This window comes from Geotrypetes seraphini, chromosome 7 (assembly GCF_902459505.1).
Source record: "Geotrypetes seraphini chromosome 7, aGeoSer1.1, whole genome shotgun sequence".
Lineage (NCBI taxonomy): Eukaryota > Metazoa > Chordata > Amphibia > Gymnophiona > Dermophiidae > Geotrypetes > Geotrypetes seraphini.
In genome coordinates, this window is record NC_047090.1 from 68,561,489 (window position 1) to 68,579,418 (window position 17,930).

The 17,930-nt window shown below is 40.3% G+C and overlaps 1 protein-coding gene across 2 annotated transcripts in view; it reads left to right on the forward strand.

Moving 5' to 3' along the window:
• Positions 1–17,930, forward strand: part of RYR3 (ryanodine receptor 3) — a 693,107-nt gene that overhangs the window by 619,917 nt on the left and 55,260 nt on the right. For both annotated transcript variants that reach the window (XM_033952387.1, XM_033952388.1), the window contains 2 exons: positions 914–2,229; positions 6,636–6,694. In XM_033952387.1, the coding sequence (XP_033808278.1) occupies positions 914–2,229; positions 6,636–6,694 (1,375 nt within the window). The remainder of the gene's footprint in view (positions 1–913; positions 2,230–6,635; positions 6,695–17,930) is intronic.

Consider the following 17,930-nt stretch of genomic DNA (forward strand, 5'->3'; position numbering starts at 1 on the left):
ACACCTGATGTGTGCCCAAATTAGGCACATGTATTTAGGCCTGGTTTTCCTTGGCCTAAATAGGTGCACCTAAAAGTTATGTTGCACACTGGCACTGAGCACAATTCTATAAGGTGCATGTACTTTTTATAGAATAGCACCTAGCGCTGTAACTGTTAGCACTGATTTTTTTTTGGGGGGGGGGCACCATATATAGAATATAGCCATAAGTGTAAAATTGTGCATCCAACTTTACAGAATTTAGGGGTTTATGTCTATTTCAGAGATAAACTAAATTAATTTTAAAAAGTGATTTATTGCATAAACACCTGATGATATGATATAGGGCTCCTTTTACAAAGGTGCGCTAGCGTTTTTAACGCATGCACAAGATTAGCATGCGCTATAGCGCACGCTAGCTGAAAAATTACCGCCTGCTTAAAAGGAGGCGGTAGCAGTTAGCGCGCGCGCTAAAACCACTAGTGCACCTTTGTAAAAGGAGCCCATAGTAACTGTAAATGATTGTTTGCTTTACACAACCAGAAAAAAGTGATCGGCACAATTTTTTTTTATTCCAGGCTAGGTTTAGAACAAAAATGTGGTAAATACCTGCAAAGTCAGCATACTTGTGTAGTTTAGAAGTAGTTCCTCCAGGAACACCTACAGAAAATGTGCCTTAAAATACTCTCATTGCTCTACAGCATACACAATTTTAACCACTTTAAGGACGAGTCATTTTCAAAACGACCTTTTACCCAGACAAATCAATATCTGGGTAAAAGGGCTTTTTGAAAATTCACTATGTTTTAAACATTTCTGAAAGAAAGCAGAATAAGTTCATTGTGGTCTGTTTGCATGGTAGGAGATTATATATGAATATATTTGTGCAATAGACAAAATACATTTTAAATATTTTCCTTTTCAATAAATCTAGGCAATGTTGTGAATGGAACTATAGGGAAGCAGATGGTAGACACACTGGTAGAATCTTCCAGCAACATGGAAATGATCCTAAAATTCTTTGACATGTTCCTCAAGTTGAAAGACCTAACAACCTCGGACACCTTCAAAGAGTATGATCCAGATGGAAAAGGAATAATATCAAAAAAAGAATTCCAGAAAGCCATGGAAGGCCAAAAACATTATATCCAGTCAGAGATTGAATTCCTGCTCTCCTGTGCGGAAGCAGATGAAAATGACATGTTTAATTATGTTGAATTTGTAGATCGATTCCATGAACCAGCCAAGGACATTGGATTTAATGTAGCTGTTTTGCTGACTAACTTGTCTGAGCACATGCCACACGATTCCCGTCTTCAGGTACTTTTAGATCCAGCTGACAGTGTTTTGAGTTATTTTAGTCCATACTTGGGTCGCATTGAGATCATGGGAGGTGCAAAGAGAATAGAGCGAGTCTACTTTGAAATTAGTGAGTCCAGCAGGACACAGTGGGAGAAACCACAGGTGAAGGAGTCCAAGAGACAATTCATCTTTGATGTGGTTAATGAAGGTGGAGAGCAAGAAAAGATGGAGCTTTTTGTGAACTTCTGTGAGGATACTATTTTTGAAATGCAGCTTGCCTCCCAGATCTCTGAATCTGATTCAATTGAAAGACCTGAAGAAGAGGAGGATGAAGAGGAGCCTTACCATTTGATAGAAGTGCGAGAAGAAGAAGAAGAGCAGTCTCTTGAATCTGCATCAGCTTTTACTATTGCTTGTGTGGCACTGAAGAAGAATGTTTCTAATTTCTTTAAAATGTTTACTCTTAAAAATCTCAGGAAACAATTTCGCAAGGTAAGAAAGATGACAATGAAGGAGTTTGTAAAGGTCTTTTTCTCCTTCTTCTGGATGTTGTTTATAGGCTTCTTCCAGTTTGTCTTCACTATAGTGTGGGGCATATTTCGTATTTTGTGGAGTACAGTATTTGGAGGTGGCCTAGTGGAAGGTGCCAAAAACATCAAAGTCACAAAACTTTTGGGGGACATGCCTGATCCAACACAATTTGGGATTCATGAAGATGTCCAGGAGATAGAGAAGACCAATGTTCCAGAACATGCAGTTTCTTCTGAGCTGGTTCAGTTTTCCAAAGGTGAACAAAGAGAGGTGGAAATGTCTGATGTTTTTGCTGTGCCCATCAAGAAAGAAGGACCTAAGCATGGATACGAGCCGGGGCTTGGTGATATATCAGAAATCATTGGTATCGACAGTACAACAGCTTTAGAGAGTGCAATTAGAAGGAGAAAAGCACAGGTGAGTTGGGTGTTTGCTACCATATCTAGATGAAGGGATGGATAATCAAACTATTTGCATTTCAGCAAACCCGGCTTTGAGGATTTGCTGCGATAATCATATAAAAATTACATGCATGCTTTTTCTTTGATTATTGCCCACAGAAGTGCCTAAATTTAAACCAGCTTTTTGTGTGGCACCTTTTGTGAAGCTAAAACATATGCATTATTGTCTCCCACCAACCTCTCCCCAGCCAAGGTGTTAGCATATGTGGATAGTTTTACCCAAGGAATAGATAGGCAATGCTCAAATAGTGTCTTACTTTCAGTGAGGCTTTTGAACATTGCCCTCATGAAGGGAAGGGATTGGGGCTTATATACCACCTTTTTATAGTTTTACAACCACACTCAAAGCAGTTTATATAGCATTTTTCCTATCTGTCCTGGTGAGTTCACAATCTATATAATGTAGCTGGGGCAGTGGAGAATTAAGGGGGCCTTTTATTAAGCCCTAACCAATTTAGGCATCTTAGGATTTAGTGCATGCTAATCTTTATCGTGCGCTAAATCAGCGCACCTTAAAAAAAGAAGCCCTAAGTGACTTGCCCAGGGGTTCATTGTTCTTTGTTATCATAGAGATAAACATCACCTTGATACATTATGTGATTGCCAGATGTCTCCTCTGTAAATAGATTGATTTTTACCATATCATATTGTTTCTTATACCCCACAGTTGTCTGCTAGGAATCATTTAAACTTCCATAAGATTAATAATGATTAACAACAGTAACATCAAGGATCAGACAGTATAGAGGTCAAGTTGAAGACTACAGTGAGAATAGATGTGGTTTTTATTTTCAAAATTCAACCAGTCTGTTCATTGCAATGGCTCATGAAGATGGATAATACAATTTCAAGCAAGACGTAGTGTAAGACTTCCCACATACAGGTTTGATAATGCATATTAATCCTGTGCTGCAGCAAAGCCGATGCAAGATCCACAAATATTTTTGTACTTGTAGACTTCCGTAGCCCAGATTTCCAAAGGGAAAAACTACTTATGCAAAACTGTCCAGTGTCCTAATCAGAAAAAGAAATAGAAACACATATATACATACACACAAAATGGAAAGAAATAGAGAGTCACAAAGGTTTGAACAAGTTCCTTGAGGAAAAGTCCATAGTATGCTACTGAGATAGACAGGGGGGGAAGCCACTGCTTGCCCTGGAATCAATAGTATAGAATGTTGCTACTATTTGGGTGTTTCCTGTGTACTTATGACCTGGATTGGCCACTATGGAAACAGAATACTGGCCTAGATGGACAACTGGTCTGACCCAGTATGGCTATTCTTATTTACTTATGTTCTTAGATACAAGAGGAGAGAGACTCATCTGGAAGTAGACATATAGAGAGTAATTCTTTAAGAACGGAGCCAACATTTAGGATGTAAAAATGCTCACATATGCCAGTATTCAAGTCATGTATGCATATAAATATCATTTTCTACCTATGCGCTATTCTGTAACTATGCACTAATATTCAATGGCAAAACAAGGAATAAGGAGAAACTGGAGAAAAAAATACAATAACCAAAAAACTAATAATCTCTAGTGTAAACGCTGTAGCAAATGCTCAAACTGTAACCACTTTATATCTTATGCACTCAGTTCATTTCAGTGAGTGTACACTTGCTGGGGAAGTTGCCTCAGAAGCTGCAGGGCAATCACTGCTCTGGAGCTATGAAGGGAAGCTTAAATAACTCATTAGCTTCCCTCCAACAATCTATCATAGGCAACTCCGTTGAAGTGGCTTAAACGGCTGTAAGACTCTCAGCGTTAGTACACTGCAGAGCCCTGAGGAAATTATTTTTAAATCATGAAATGTTGGCCATCATCGGCAGTTCTGAGAGGAAGTTTTTATGGTGCCTGCATCACACAATCAAACCTTTATGCTACTAAATACAGAAGGGAATAGACTTAGTAGAGAAAGACAGACTGTTTACCTTCTCTAAGGTAGGGAGAACAAGAGGACACTCTCTAAAGTTGAAAGGGGATAGATTCCTTACAAACATAAGGAAATTCTTCTTCATCCAGAGAGTGGTAGAAAACTGGAATGCTCTTCCGGAGTCTGTTATAGGGGAAAACACCCTCCAGGGTTTCAAGATAAAGTTGGACAAGTTCATGCTAAACTGGTGAGACTGGACATTTGGAGCACCGGTCTTGACCTTGGGGCTACCGCATGAGCGGACTGCTGGGCAGGATGGACCATTGGTTTGACCCAGCAGCGGCAATTCTTATGTTCTTATGTAAGCAAAGATAAGTAGTGCTTGCACTTTTTTGAATTATATATTAATTATACTACCGTTTAAGCCACTTCAAGGGGGTTGCCTATGATAGATTGTTGGAGGGAAGCTAATGAGTTGTTTAAGCTTCCCTTCATAGCTCCAGAGCAGTGATTGCCCTGCAGCTTCTGAGGCAACTTCCCCAGCAAGTGTACACTCACTGAAATGAACTGAGTGCATAAGATATATAAAGTGCTTAAAGTATGAGCATTTGCTACAGCATTTACACTGGAGGTTATTAGTTTTTTGGCTAATATTCAATGGTGCATAGTATGGAAGTAGATGTTGATTTGGATGAAGTTTGGGTGGACTATGGGTAGGATGCACATTTACATACATACAATCTACAGTACTATAATATACACAGGTTCTTTAACAATCTAAATGTGAGCATTATGACAGGTGTAAGTGACGGTGCCTAAAATGAGGTATTCCATAAAGAAAAGTAGGTGCCTTTTTTACGATTAAGCAATTACTATGTGACCTACTTGCTAAAATATATTAAAAAGGAACAAAAAGAAAGCATAAAGTTATCTGGTGCCATATTCCTCTGAAAAACAAGTGGCACTGAAAGAAGAATTTATCTGGGGTATGTATATAAGGGGGTGGGAAGAAATCTTTGCAAATAGATTTCATGGTCAAATCTTCACACCAGCTTTTCAAGGACAATTATTGTAACTGGTTAAAGTTACTACTACTACTTATTTCTACATAGAAGAGACAGTCCAAAAGAGCTTACAATCTAGTCAAGACAGGCAGACTGGACAAGAAGGTGCATCTATACAGAGTGCTCAGGTAGGGGAATTAGAGAGGGAATGATAAGACAGATATTAGTGCTAGAAGGTGGGTTGGAGTTTGCAATTGAAAGCAGCTTCAAAGAAGTGGGCTTTGTGTCTGGATTTGAATACTGCTAGAGATGGAGCTTGACATACCGAGTCAGGCAGTTCATTTCAGGCATACGGTGCAGCAAAGTAGAAGGGAAGGACTCTGGAGTAAGTCGTAGAAAAGAAGGTTATGGGTAAGAGAAACTTACCCGATGACAGGAGTGCCCGGGGGAGGAAAGGGGGTGGGGAAATGTGGGGAGAGAGGAGAGATACTGAGGAGCTGCAAAGCGAATACATATATAGGTCCTTAAGAGGATTTTGAACTGTATGTAGAAACGGTTAGGGAGCCAATGAAGTGACTTGAGGAGAGGGGTAATGTAGGCATAGCGACATTGGTGGAATATGAGGCGTGCAGCAGAGTTCTGGACAGATTGAAGGGGAGAATGTTGGATTAGTAGAAGGCCAGTGAGAAGCAGGTTGCAGTAGTCTAGGTGAGAGGTGATGAGGATACGGATGAGTGTCTTAGCAGTGCACTCAGAAAGAAGGGTCTAATTTAGAGAAAGAAACAGGTTTTGGCAGCCTATTGGATATATGAAGAAAAGGAGAGAGATGAGTCAAAGATTATCCCGAGGTCGCTAGCCAACAAGACAGTGAGATGAGGGCGTTGTTAACAGAAATATAGAATGGAGGAAGAAGAGACGGGTATAGGTGGAAAGATAAGACGCTCAGTCTTGGCCTTAGTCTGGATAACTTTCTTTGGATTGTTTTAGGTCTGCTGTTTGTGCAACTTGAATAATCCAGTTATTTTTAACTGAATTTAAACACATTCCTGGAATATCTAATACTCCACCTTCTCTTAATCAAATACATTTTATGTGACCAGATAAGTTGGTTGAACAAAATACATTCAGTCAGTGAACATAAGCATTGCCATACTGGGACAGACTGACGGTCCATCAAGCCCAGTATCCTGTTTTCAACAGTGACCAATTCAAGTCATAAGTACCTGGCAAGATCTCAAAAGAGCAGAACAGTAGAACTATCAGCTGGAAAAATGTATCTGGGATACTCCCAGTTTCCTGAACAAATCAATTTCACACAATAGCAATATGATAGCAAATAAAAACTACACTCCTTATCTAGTTTGCTCACATGTGGCCACAACCATTGCCAAGACTATACCAGTAATAAACATATTTTAATATTCTATGAGTTCTTATCAGATATATATAAAAAGCATTAATTTTTGTGTGTTTTAGGCAGTGGACATTGACAAGGAAAAGGAAGATGAATCAAAGGTGGAACATGAGAAAGCAGAGTAAGTGACTGTACTCAGCGGTGTATGCTCTTTCCGTACCCCTCTCTCCCCATGCCACATTTGTGCCTCCCTTCCCCCCATACATAAGAATATAATAATTGCCACTGCTGGGTCAGACCAGTGGTCCATCATGCCCAGCAGTCCACTCACGCGGCAGTCCTTAAGTCAAAGACCAGTGCCCTATTTGAATCTAGCCTTACCTGTGTACGTTCTGGATTTCCCCTATAACAGCCTCTGGAAGAGCATTCCAGATTTCTACCACTCTCTGGTTGAAGAAGAATTTGCTTGTGTTTGTACGGAACCTATCCCCTTTTAACTTCAGAGAGTGCCCTCTCGTTCTCTCCACCTTGAAGAGGATGAACAACCTGTCTTTATCTACTAAGTCTATTCCTTCATTATCTTGAATGTTTCGATCTTGTCCCCTCTCAGTCTCCTCTTTTCAAAGGAGAAGAGGCCCAGTTTCTCTAGCCTCTCATTGCCAGCGTGAGTAGCTTCTATGACCTGCTGTTCACTCTGGCAATGGCAATGATGTCACTTCCTGGCCCCACGACCTGGAAGTGATTTCAAAGGGGAGCCAGGCCGGTGCAAGCAGCAGACTGGAAAAGTTGCAGTGGTGAAGATTTGAAGAGGTACTGGGGGAAAGAGATGATGTAGTGTGGCAGGGCGGCGAGGTGCCATCGCCCCCACCAAGACGGTGCCTAGGGCAGTCTGCCCCCTCCCCCTTACTACACTACTGACTACTTTTGGCATAGGTTGCTCTCTTGCCTTGTTTCCTGCATGGAACAGAAAATTGTCCAACATAGGGTAAGCATTCAAAAATCCAGGGTTAGTAGTTCATTATGCCCTATCTGTGTAGGCTCATTTTTATATAATCTAAAGAATTTTCTCCAGTACCTGATCTGGATGATTTTGAAAAGCATATACCCCAACCATACATGTATTGCGAGGGGGGAGGGAGGTTAAATCCAGGCAAGATGTATGTATAATGTTTACCATTTTAATTGCAAAATAGTCAACAATATAGATCTTAAAAGGGAACATGATTTGGAGGTATGGTAAGTTATGCCGTTGAGCTGCAAGAACATGTATCCTATATGTTTGACAATTGTTTAATAAGATATAAATTTAAATGGCTAAGGAATCCATTGAACATTACATATAGATTTTCAGCAATGATAAAAATCCACATAAAATTACATGAACTTCTTGTGCATTTAGGAGTCTAGTCTACAGCTTGGTGTCTCCATGTAGGCACACTGAGAATACATGGTAGGAGCCTATTCTATAATGGAATTTGGGCACCTAGATTCTATTTTAGAATAGTAGTGTAAACAGAAATTGGCACACCTAAAATGACTCCTGCCTTGCATCCATAGAGCTGGCATAAGTGCATGCCCCTAAGTGTGGCAGAGGTAACAGTATGCTCTAAGTTACATGCCTAAATGGGAGCTCTGTCCAAGCTCCACCCACGTATATATCCTCTTGTGTTTACATGCTGTGTAAGGTATACATATTATTACAGAATAGTGCTTAGGTGCCCTTCTGGCATTTTCACTGTTAGGTATGCATTTATGTGTGGAAGTTTTAATATTCTAAACCAATGTCTCTCAAACTTTTTTTTTTAGCTCTGGCACTTTATTTCCTTTTAAAGACACCAGTGATGTGATAGGTATTTTTTCTGTGTCTTTCCTATTATTAATAGTTCCTTTTACATTGTATTTGTATTGTAAACTGCTTGGATCTGTCGTATGTTTAAGCGGTATAATAAGTTTTAATAAAACATAAACATAATTGAAATTATAAAATTTAAAAACCAACAAAAAATTAAATTTGAGAGTTATTTATTTAAAGTTCTTTAAACTATGGGCTCCTTTTATTAAGCCGCGCTGGCCTAAAAACTACCGCCTGCTCAAGAGGAGGCAGTAGCGGCTAGCGTGTCCAGCAGTTTAGCGTGTCTTTGTAAAAGGAGCCCTATGTATGGGTAATTGTAACAATGGTGAAACTAAAGTAGATAAAATAGAATTGCTAATCAGTGCGATGGATGTGCTTGTTTTTGAGTGCAAATTAATTCAAAATATGGCTCAATAGTCAACGAGCAAAAACATACATTTCATCATCTGCATCTGCAGTCATTCTCTTTTTTTTCCCATTTAATTTCTGTCAGAGCTAAAAATTCTAATTTGGAAAGTTAAGAAGATCCAAGCGGTAACAAAGCCTTGATTGCTTTGTTGCTCAAGTTAGGATAAATACTGCATAAGAAATACCATATATACTCGAATATAAACCGGGATTTTTGGGCCAAAAAATTGGCCCAAAAATGGGGATCCCGGTTTATATTCGGGTCAATGCCCCCTCCCAGAATTTTGTAAAGCCGCCAGGCTCTGCCCCCATCCTCCTTCCTGCCCTATCATACCTCTGCCCATCCCTGGTGGAGGTGCAGCAGGTCCTCTACTGATCGCTGGTGGAGGTGCAGCAGGCAGGAGCAAGCTTTCCAAACTCCTGCCCCATTGCTAAGCAGCTGCACAATCCAATTTCTTCATCTGATTTGGCACTGCTTCTCGGTGCTAAGCAGCTTCCTTACTGGCTCCTGCAGGACACTTGAATATTAAGCCCCCCCCCCCCCCCCCGACTTATATTCGAGTCAACCATTTTTCCTCCTTTTGGGGAAAAGGGGTGTCTCGACTTATATTTGAGTATATACAGTAAAACTAAAATTACTTGCTGTTAGTTTTCAAGGACCAATCACATCAAAGAACGATGCTTGTCTCGGCAGTTGATTCCTTACACACACAGATACTCATAACATTGACAGACTCATGCATATGTGATGTACATGTCATCTATTCTAGTGTATACTTATGAAGGGAATTTTTAAAAATAAAGTAAAATGCTAGTCTCTTGTGGCACACCTGAAATCTCTTTGGGGCCTTAGCACACAGTTTGAGAGACACTGTTCTTAACACATGTGTGCACTAGGGGCATATAAATGCAGGCATCTGGATTACAGATCTGTCCTTTTTAGGGGTAATTTTATAAAGAACACACTAACATTTTCTCACCGGTTATGTGCATAAATGATTAAAATACTGGCATATACAAGTGTATGTTGCTTGCATAAAAGGTAACATTTTGCCTATGCATTAATCCTCTATAATAAAACCCTTAGCGCGCATGCACAGTTGAAACTCTGTGCGACTGTGATCCCTGATCCATGGCTCCGTGTCACTGCATGTGCAGCAGTAGGAGCTTTCGGCGGTTTGCAACATGTACGGCAGTTTTCCCAGAAATGTTCCAGCCCCGATCTCCAACGCCGGCTGACTTCTGACGAAGCCTCTCCTTCTCCCCCCCGGATCAGCAGCGGCAGCAGCTGCAGCTCATTTGATAGGCCGGCCTACTTCAATAATGCGAGGCGGGCCGGCTTAGCAAAAGACCCAAGGCTGCCCTGCCTAGCGGATGCTGGACAGTGAGCAGGTAAGGGAGAAGGGGTACTACTAGACAGGAGGGAGGTAAAAGGAATGGAGAAGGGCTACTGCTGGACAGGGGGAGCAGGAAAAGGGTGCTACTGGACAGGGGGGAGGTAAAAGTAAGGGAGAAAGAAAGAAAAAGAGAGAGAGAGAGAGAGAAAGAAAGAAAGAAATTCTAGCACCCGTTAATGTAACAGGCTAAAAAACTAGTATGTAAATTCATGCATGTCATACATACGCCATACCTGGGCAGAGCACACGCAGGACATACAATTACTTATATAACTTATAGAATACATGTCTCCAGTATTTAGGCCAGAGCAAGTATACCAGCTCATTGGCTGGCATAAGTACTCATGCCTGATTGTAACCCTGTATCCAAGTAAAGTGGGTGCAGTGTCATTGAATTACCACTTTAAAGTTACGCAGTGGCCCCCATCATTGAGCTCCATATAAATTCTCTATACGCTTTCAGTGTTTGTTATGGGAGAAATTCTGAGATTGTCCTTGGGGCCCATAATCTCATTTTCTAATGGAAAATCCCACATAGGATTCCCTTTGAAAACTGGCTGGCAACAGAATGGGGTTGCTTATTTGCTAGATATTTTTGCACCTGTTTGGAAGAAACACAAATAGTAAAAGCATGGACTCTGCCTACACCTATGCCCACACTGAGGGGGAACTGACTTCCATAGGGCTTTCTTGTGAGTGAACTTAGGAGAGATCAGGGTCCTGAAAAAGTGGATACAAAGAGATCCCAGATACATGCATATAGATTTGGAATTGAGTTTGAAAGTAAAACTCTGGATAATATGTACAGCAGAAAAATATTATTTACCTTGGGTGGGAAACCTGTTCTATTGAATTTTAGGCAACCTGCAAGACCATGGGAAGTATATACAGAAAATTGCCCACACAAACTCTATTAGCTAGAGTTTTGTTGTCAGTTGGTACCAGTGGTGTATCTGCCTTGCTTGTGTAATTCAAAAATGTATGGGTTAAACTCAAGAGATCCCTATATAGGAAGAAGTATCAAAGCAAAACGTAAATAATTTTTAAATTTTAAACATGGCATAGAAGGGTGAAGGTATGTAGTAACTAGAGAATGACACACAAAACAGGAAGTTACATCAAGGAGAGGCTTGTCGGTAGAAGGAGGGCCTTGGAACAGGCCTCTGAAGGTTTTTCAGCATGGCACAGCTGGCTTGTTTGGGTAAGGTAGGCGTGAGGGGAGCTGGGGTAGAGATGCTGACCCATAGGGAGAGTAGGGTTTTGCCGCTATCGTTGTACCCACAGGGGAGGGGGTACTGGCTAGCTCTAGAGCTAGAGCTGAAGGAGGGTTCTGGATCTGGGCTGGGGGGAGCTGGGGCTGGTGTTGGTGCTTGAGGGAAGGGGGAGAGATACTAAACCTATATAGAGAGGGTCTAGAGCTGAAAGGATGAGATGTGCCAGACCTGCAGCTAGGAGCTGGAGGGAAGAGATAGGTACCAGATTCATGGCTCAGAGCTGGAGGGAAGGGTAAGGTACCGGACATGCAGCTCAGAGCTGGAGCTAGAGGGAAGGGAGAGAGGTGCAGGATCCTTGGGGAGTGTTGAGGGAAGGGAGAGAGGTACTGTACCATGGGGGGAGGGTGGGGGTGGTGGAGGGAAGTGTAAGCTAGGTATTCAAGCCATGGGATAAGTGCTGAGGAAAGGGAATACTGCATGGGGTGGTATATGGGCACGGTCAGTAGGGCAGTGCCAGATGCTGGAGGATATATGGACACAGAGGGAAGATGGCTAGACATGAGGGAGAAGAAAAACGCAGAAGAGAGATGTTGGACTGGGGGGGGGGCATAGGGACACAGATGATCAATACTGGGCACAGAGAGGTAGGGACATAGAATAGTGTTGATGATGAATGCAGGGAGATGGATCCAGGGGAAATACTAGAAAGGGAAGTATAGGAGACAGAGAAGGGAGATGCTGAACATGGAGAAACAACATTGTGGCCAGGCTAGGCCCTCGGCAAGCAGAAGACCCGGCTCAGATCGCAGGCAAGATTTTAGGCGCCTTTGATTTGGTTGGTGAAAAGAAAAACACAGAATTTTTCTGGATTCAGTTCAAAATAGTGGGTTAGACTTTATTTGTCACTCTCCTCCAATCACACAACCTCCCCATCCCCCCAAAGAATATCAGATTTAAACCCCAGTGATAATTCTGGTACAGTTCAGTTCTCAATGTCACATGGGTTAAGCAATCATTTCCATTGTGCTGCATTTCAGTTTAAAGTTCATTTCTCTCAGGGCTTTAGTTGCCCACAATAATGAAGCAAAACAAGAGTGCAGCTTGTATTTGGACCCCTACCCCCCAGGTAGCTGGGTCTGCACTTTGGGAGCGCTGTGCCTGCTTAAGCTCCTTCCTCAATGCAATAACTAATAATAATAATTTTATTCTTATATACCGCCAAAGCCATGATAGTTCGAGACGGTTTACAACAAGAAGTGCTGGACAATCAGCGAAGAGGTCGCAATTCAAAGTCATCAATACAATCGTACATAATGGAAGAAGTGGAAAGCTATATAGTTCTTAAGGTTGAATTAGCAGAGCTATAAAAATTCTTAGTTTACAAATTGATTGAACAAACTCGTTTTTACCAATTTTCTAAAATTGAAGTAGGTTGAGGAGTGCGTGATAACGTTACTCAGCCAATCGTTCCGTTTGCCTGCCTGGAAGGCAAGGGATGTGGCTAGGAATCTTTTGTAGTGGCAGGCCTTTATTATTGGATAGGTGAACAGATATATTCTTCGTGTGGGCCTAATAGAACTTGCCAGGTTAAATTGGGGAACTAGTGGGGGCCAGACCAAATATTTTTTTTTTCAATTCTTAATTATTTTCAAATCTTACAATAAGTGTAACAATAAATACATTTTTACTTCAATATCACACTTAATATTCTATTAATATCTATTTCAAAATTATTTCCCCCCCTCCCTCCTAAACAAACACAATGACTGACATATATAATTCCTATAATGACCCTCAATTCAATATATCTAAATTTATTATCCTATCAAACCTACCCCCTCCCGGATGTGCATGTTTATAGGGGAAAACAATGATTAGACATTACAATATTTTGCTAATGGCTCCCAAATCTCCTGAAATTTCTTAAAATTCCCTTTCTGAATGGCTCCTGTTCTTTCCATTTTATACATATGACACAATGAATTCCACCAAAAACTATAGTTAAGCCTCTGCCAATTCTTCCAATTGCTTGTAATTTGTTGTATGGCGACTCCTGTCATTATTAATAAAAGTCTGTTGTTCTTAGATAATATTTGACTTTTAGCTCTCATTGACATGCCAAATAACACAGTATTATAAGACAATGCCACTGGATTTTCCAATAAACAATTTATTTGGCCCCATATTGAATTCCAAAATGCCAAAATAAGTGGACAATAGAACAATAAATGATCTAAAGTCCCTACTTCGAGATGACAATGCCAACATTTATTTGACTTAGAGCTATCTAACTTTTGTAACCGAACAGGGGTCCATAATGCTCTATGTAACAGTAAAAACCAAGTTTGTCTCATAGATGCTGACATTGTACATCTCAACCTCCAAGTCCAGATTCATGGCCATTGAGATACAGAAATTTGGTGCTTAATCTCAATACTCCAAGTGTCCCTAAGACCAGTTTTTGGTTTCTTATTTATCAATCCAGCTAACAATTTATACTACTGTGCGGCCTGGTGTCCCAGGAAGTCTACCTGAAAGCACAAGAATACCAAACTATATTGATTATTTAAATTTTTCCATTCAGGGAACCCTACCTGAATAGCCTGCTTCAGTTGCAACCATCTAAAATTTTGTGATTTAAATTACCTACCCGATGCCTAAACGGAGGGGCCGTAGTGCCGCTGGTGCCTCGCGGCCCACTGCCACCCCCGCAGTCGGCGATATCGGGGAACTCCTCAGACGGATACAGGGAGCATTTTCGGCGTCGGAGGGAGGCCCGCAGAGGAGTAGCGGCGTTAGCGAGGCCGTGGTGATTCCTCCGGGATTGGAGACATCTTTGAGCCCCGATGTTAGGGCGCCGCCCCCGCAGCCACAGTTGAGCAGCTCTCCAAGGGCCAAGGGAACCCCGGATATTGGGGTCTTGCCTTCCCCTGAGGCAAGTAGTCCATCACAGAGCCTGCTGACAGGAGCTCTCATGGATATGAGCTCCTTTGAAGAAACTGAGGAAAAATCATCTAAGGAGAGGCGAGTTAGCCTTCAGGGACAGCGACAAGTTAATCAACTGGACGGTGAGCACTATGACACTTCTTTACCTTTAATTTCTTTGGAAAAACCCTCAGAAGTAACTCTGGACTCACTATGGGATCTTATGGCCGGACTGGTGAAAACCATAAGTCCCAAACTTCAGTCAATTGAGGGGAAACAGTCTCAACATTCTACTGAACTTAAAGAACTGAAAAATGAAATGACTGCCTCTAATTCCTCTGTTCAAAAGCTTGAACAGGAAATTAAATCATCTAAACAACTACAGGAAACTTTAATGAAAGATAATATAAATCTTAGGAGAAAGATGGAGAATTTGGAAAACAACTCCAGATACAATAACTTAAGATTAATTAACTTTCCTAGGCTACCATTGATACCACCTAGAGAAATGTTTAAAAGATATTTTCTTGAAGTTTTGGGGGCCTCAGAAGATTCATTACCTCCTTTATCACGAGTCTATTATTTACCTAATAAGACTAAATTGCTAAAAAAGTCGTCGGACCAAGGATTATTGGATGTATCGGAGTTATTGGAAAAATCTGATAAAGAGGCTATAGAACCAAGTACTTTGATTATAACAGTAGCTCTCTCTATTGATAAAGTTTGGTTGTTAAAACTATACTTTAAAAATAGACAGAAAGAATTCATGGGTTGTAAAGTGCAGATATTTCCTGATCTTTCACGAGAGACTCAAAAGCGTCGCCGTGAATTTCTTATGTTAAAGCCAGGTGTTACATCTTTAGGTGCTACTTTTTATTTACGACATCCTTGTAAGTGTATAGTACATCACCGATCAGTTAAATATGTTTTCTTTGAGCCTAATCAGTTGACTTCTTTTTTAGCGCTCTCCCGTTTGGAGGCAGAAAAACCATAAGCTCTAAGATTATTGTTTAATCCCAGTAATCAGCCTTCTAGCTAACTTTACATGAGAGTGTACATTTGTTCAATTCTTTTTCTTTTGCTTTCGCTAAGAAACCTTGGATCCAATTTGAGGACTTGAGCATTTTAGTTTATACATGATCTAAATGTTATTGGAATGTTTATTGCTTTATGGAATTGCTAATTTGCTTTCTGTACAAGTTAATTCTTGATTATATGATTTAAAAATCAATAAATATATTTAACATAAAATTTTGTGATTTATTAAGTCCAAATTTATGTTGCAACTGTCAAGCAGCTTACCATTAGATATAACATCTTCTAAAGTACGTATTCCTGCTATCATCCAATGCTTCCTGATGACCTTAAATCCACCAATTTGAATCTTGGAGTTTAGCCATATAGTTTGATTTGTTGATTTGTGAATTGGAATAGGTGTTAAATTATTGACATATCGTAATGTTTTTCCATGTATCTACTAGTATTCTGTTTTCTTTATATAATCTAGGCATTTAGACCAAATATTGATTTATAACACAGACAAGAAAATTTATTTATTTTTTATTTTTTTAATTTTTTATTTCTATTATTCAACAAAATTTTTACAAGAATACATCTTGTTACATTAAATACAGGAAAGAAAAACAATACAGAAGTATTACAAATTCATACTTATAAAAATAAATTTTTCCTTTCTTAGACCACCATAATAGGGGGATGGTCAATCGAAACTTTTTGAGAGAAATTTAACAAGGAATTTAATTAAACGATTAGGCTTTATGTTCTAAACACCAGCTATTAATTTCTATTTTCCCCTTAGTCCTTGATGATTTTCTTTACATCCAAGAATTCCTTCAGATGATTAGGAGAAAAAAAATGTGTATTTAACTCCCAAATACCTAACTAAGCATTTACAGGGATATGCTAACAGGAAAGTTGCTCCCAGTTTTATAATATCTTGACGCATAGAAAGAAATTCTTTCCTCCGTTCTTGTGTAGTCTTTGCGACATCAGGATATATCCAAACTTTTTGCTCCCCAAATAATTTCTGTGAGTTTTTAAAGAATAGTTTCATAATCATATTCACGTCTTGTTCAAAAACAAATGATACTAAGAGCGTAGCTCTAACAGTATCAGTAGTAATTGTTTGTTCAAGAAAAGCAGTCACATTAGCAAATTCTACTTCATTATTTTTCCTCCTTATCTCTTTCTCAATCTCGTTTTCTCCTTCTTGTCTTCCGTGTATCTTCTTATTTGGTAAATAGTAGATTTTATTTATAGGGGGAATACAGTTTGACGAAATCTTTAAATTTTCAATCAGGTATCTTTTTAATAAGTCCAAAGGCATTATACCCGGAATATGAGGAAAATTTAAAATACGGAGGTTCAAACGCCTATTAAAATTTTCAAATTGCTCCAATTTCTTATTCATAAGGAGACTATCTTTAATTGAAGCCACCTTAAATTGTTGTAAATGCAATATATCCTCCTGCATCTGCTTAGTTTGAGCACTAGAGTCCCTTTTCATTATTTCCACAGTTTTAGTCAACGAGTCCAAGTTTTCCACTATTTTTGTTACCTCTTCAAATGATTTTTCCATTTTTGACTCCATCCGCTGAAGTAAAGACCAGATGCTTTGAAGGGAGACCTCCGTCGGAGAGGACAAATCCCCCTCTCTCTTGTTGGCTTCCATCAGCAAACTGTCTCCAGACGCTGTGCCCTCGTCGGGAGACCCCGTACCTCCACTTCCGGGATCGGGTGTCTCTCGCCACTTCGTTCCGGCAGTTGCTGGACACGGAGGAGTATGGGAAACCGGAGGAGACAGCGATGTTTCTATGCCCGAAAGGGCAAGCGACTCCCTCTCTTCACCGCCCAACGCCGGGCTCTCTACTCCGGATATTGCTGGTGCTGGAAGAGCCGAAAAGAAGCTTTCCATCGTTTGCTGCCGGGGGGTAGACGCCAGGGTCGGCGAGGAAGGTCCCCTGACCACCCCTTTTCTCTTCGGAGGCATAAAGAAAATGAGGTAAATAAACTTGGGCAAAAGCTAAACGCGGAGAGATCTTAACGCGTCTCTCACAGCTCCTCACATCGCCACCATCTTGACCATTCCATCGACCGACAAGAAAATTTAAACAGAATTTGTGCCTCCGGGGGCAGCCAATGGAGTTTTTGATAATAGGGGCTTATGTGTTCCCATTTCTTCAGCCCAAAAATCAGTTGAGCTGCCGAATTTTGAATGACTCTGAGTCTTAAAATGTTTTTTTTTAAGGATCCCAAGTACATGATGTTGCAATAATCGAGCATGCTTAAGATGGAAGACTGAACTAGTAAGCGGAAAGATGCTGCATCAAAGTACATTCTAGTCAATCCAGAAAAAAACAAAACACTTTTCATTGGTTTTCCAACAACTCCATCAAATTCATTACTGGCTCGATACAAATAGGTTGGCGCTCAATATCAATAAAATTAAAGTAATTCTTTTTCCTTGTAAAGAAGGAATTAACCTCATCGATCCTATCATTTTAGTCGGTACCATTCTACAAACAGTTACTTCTATCAAGATATTGGGGGTCATCTTCAACCAGAAACTATCCTTTCACGAACAATTAGCAGTGTAGTCAA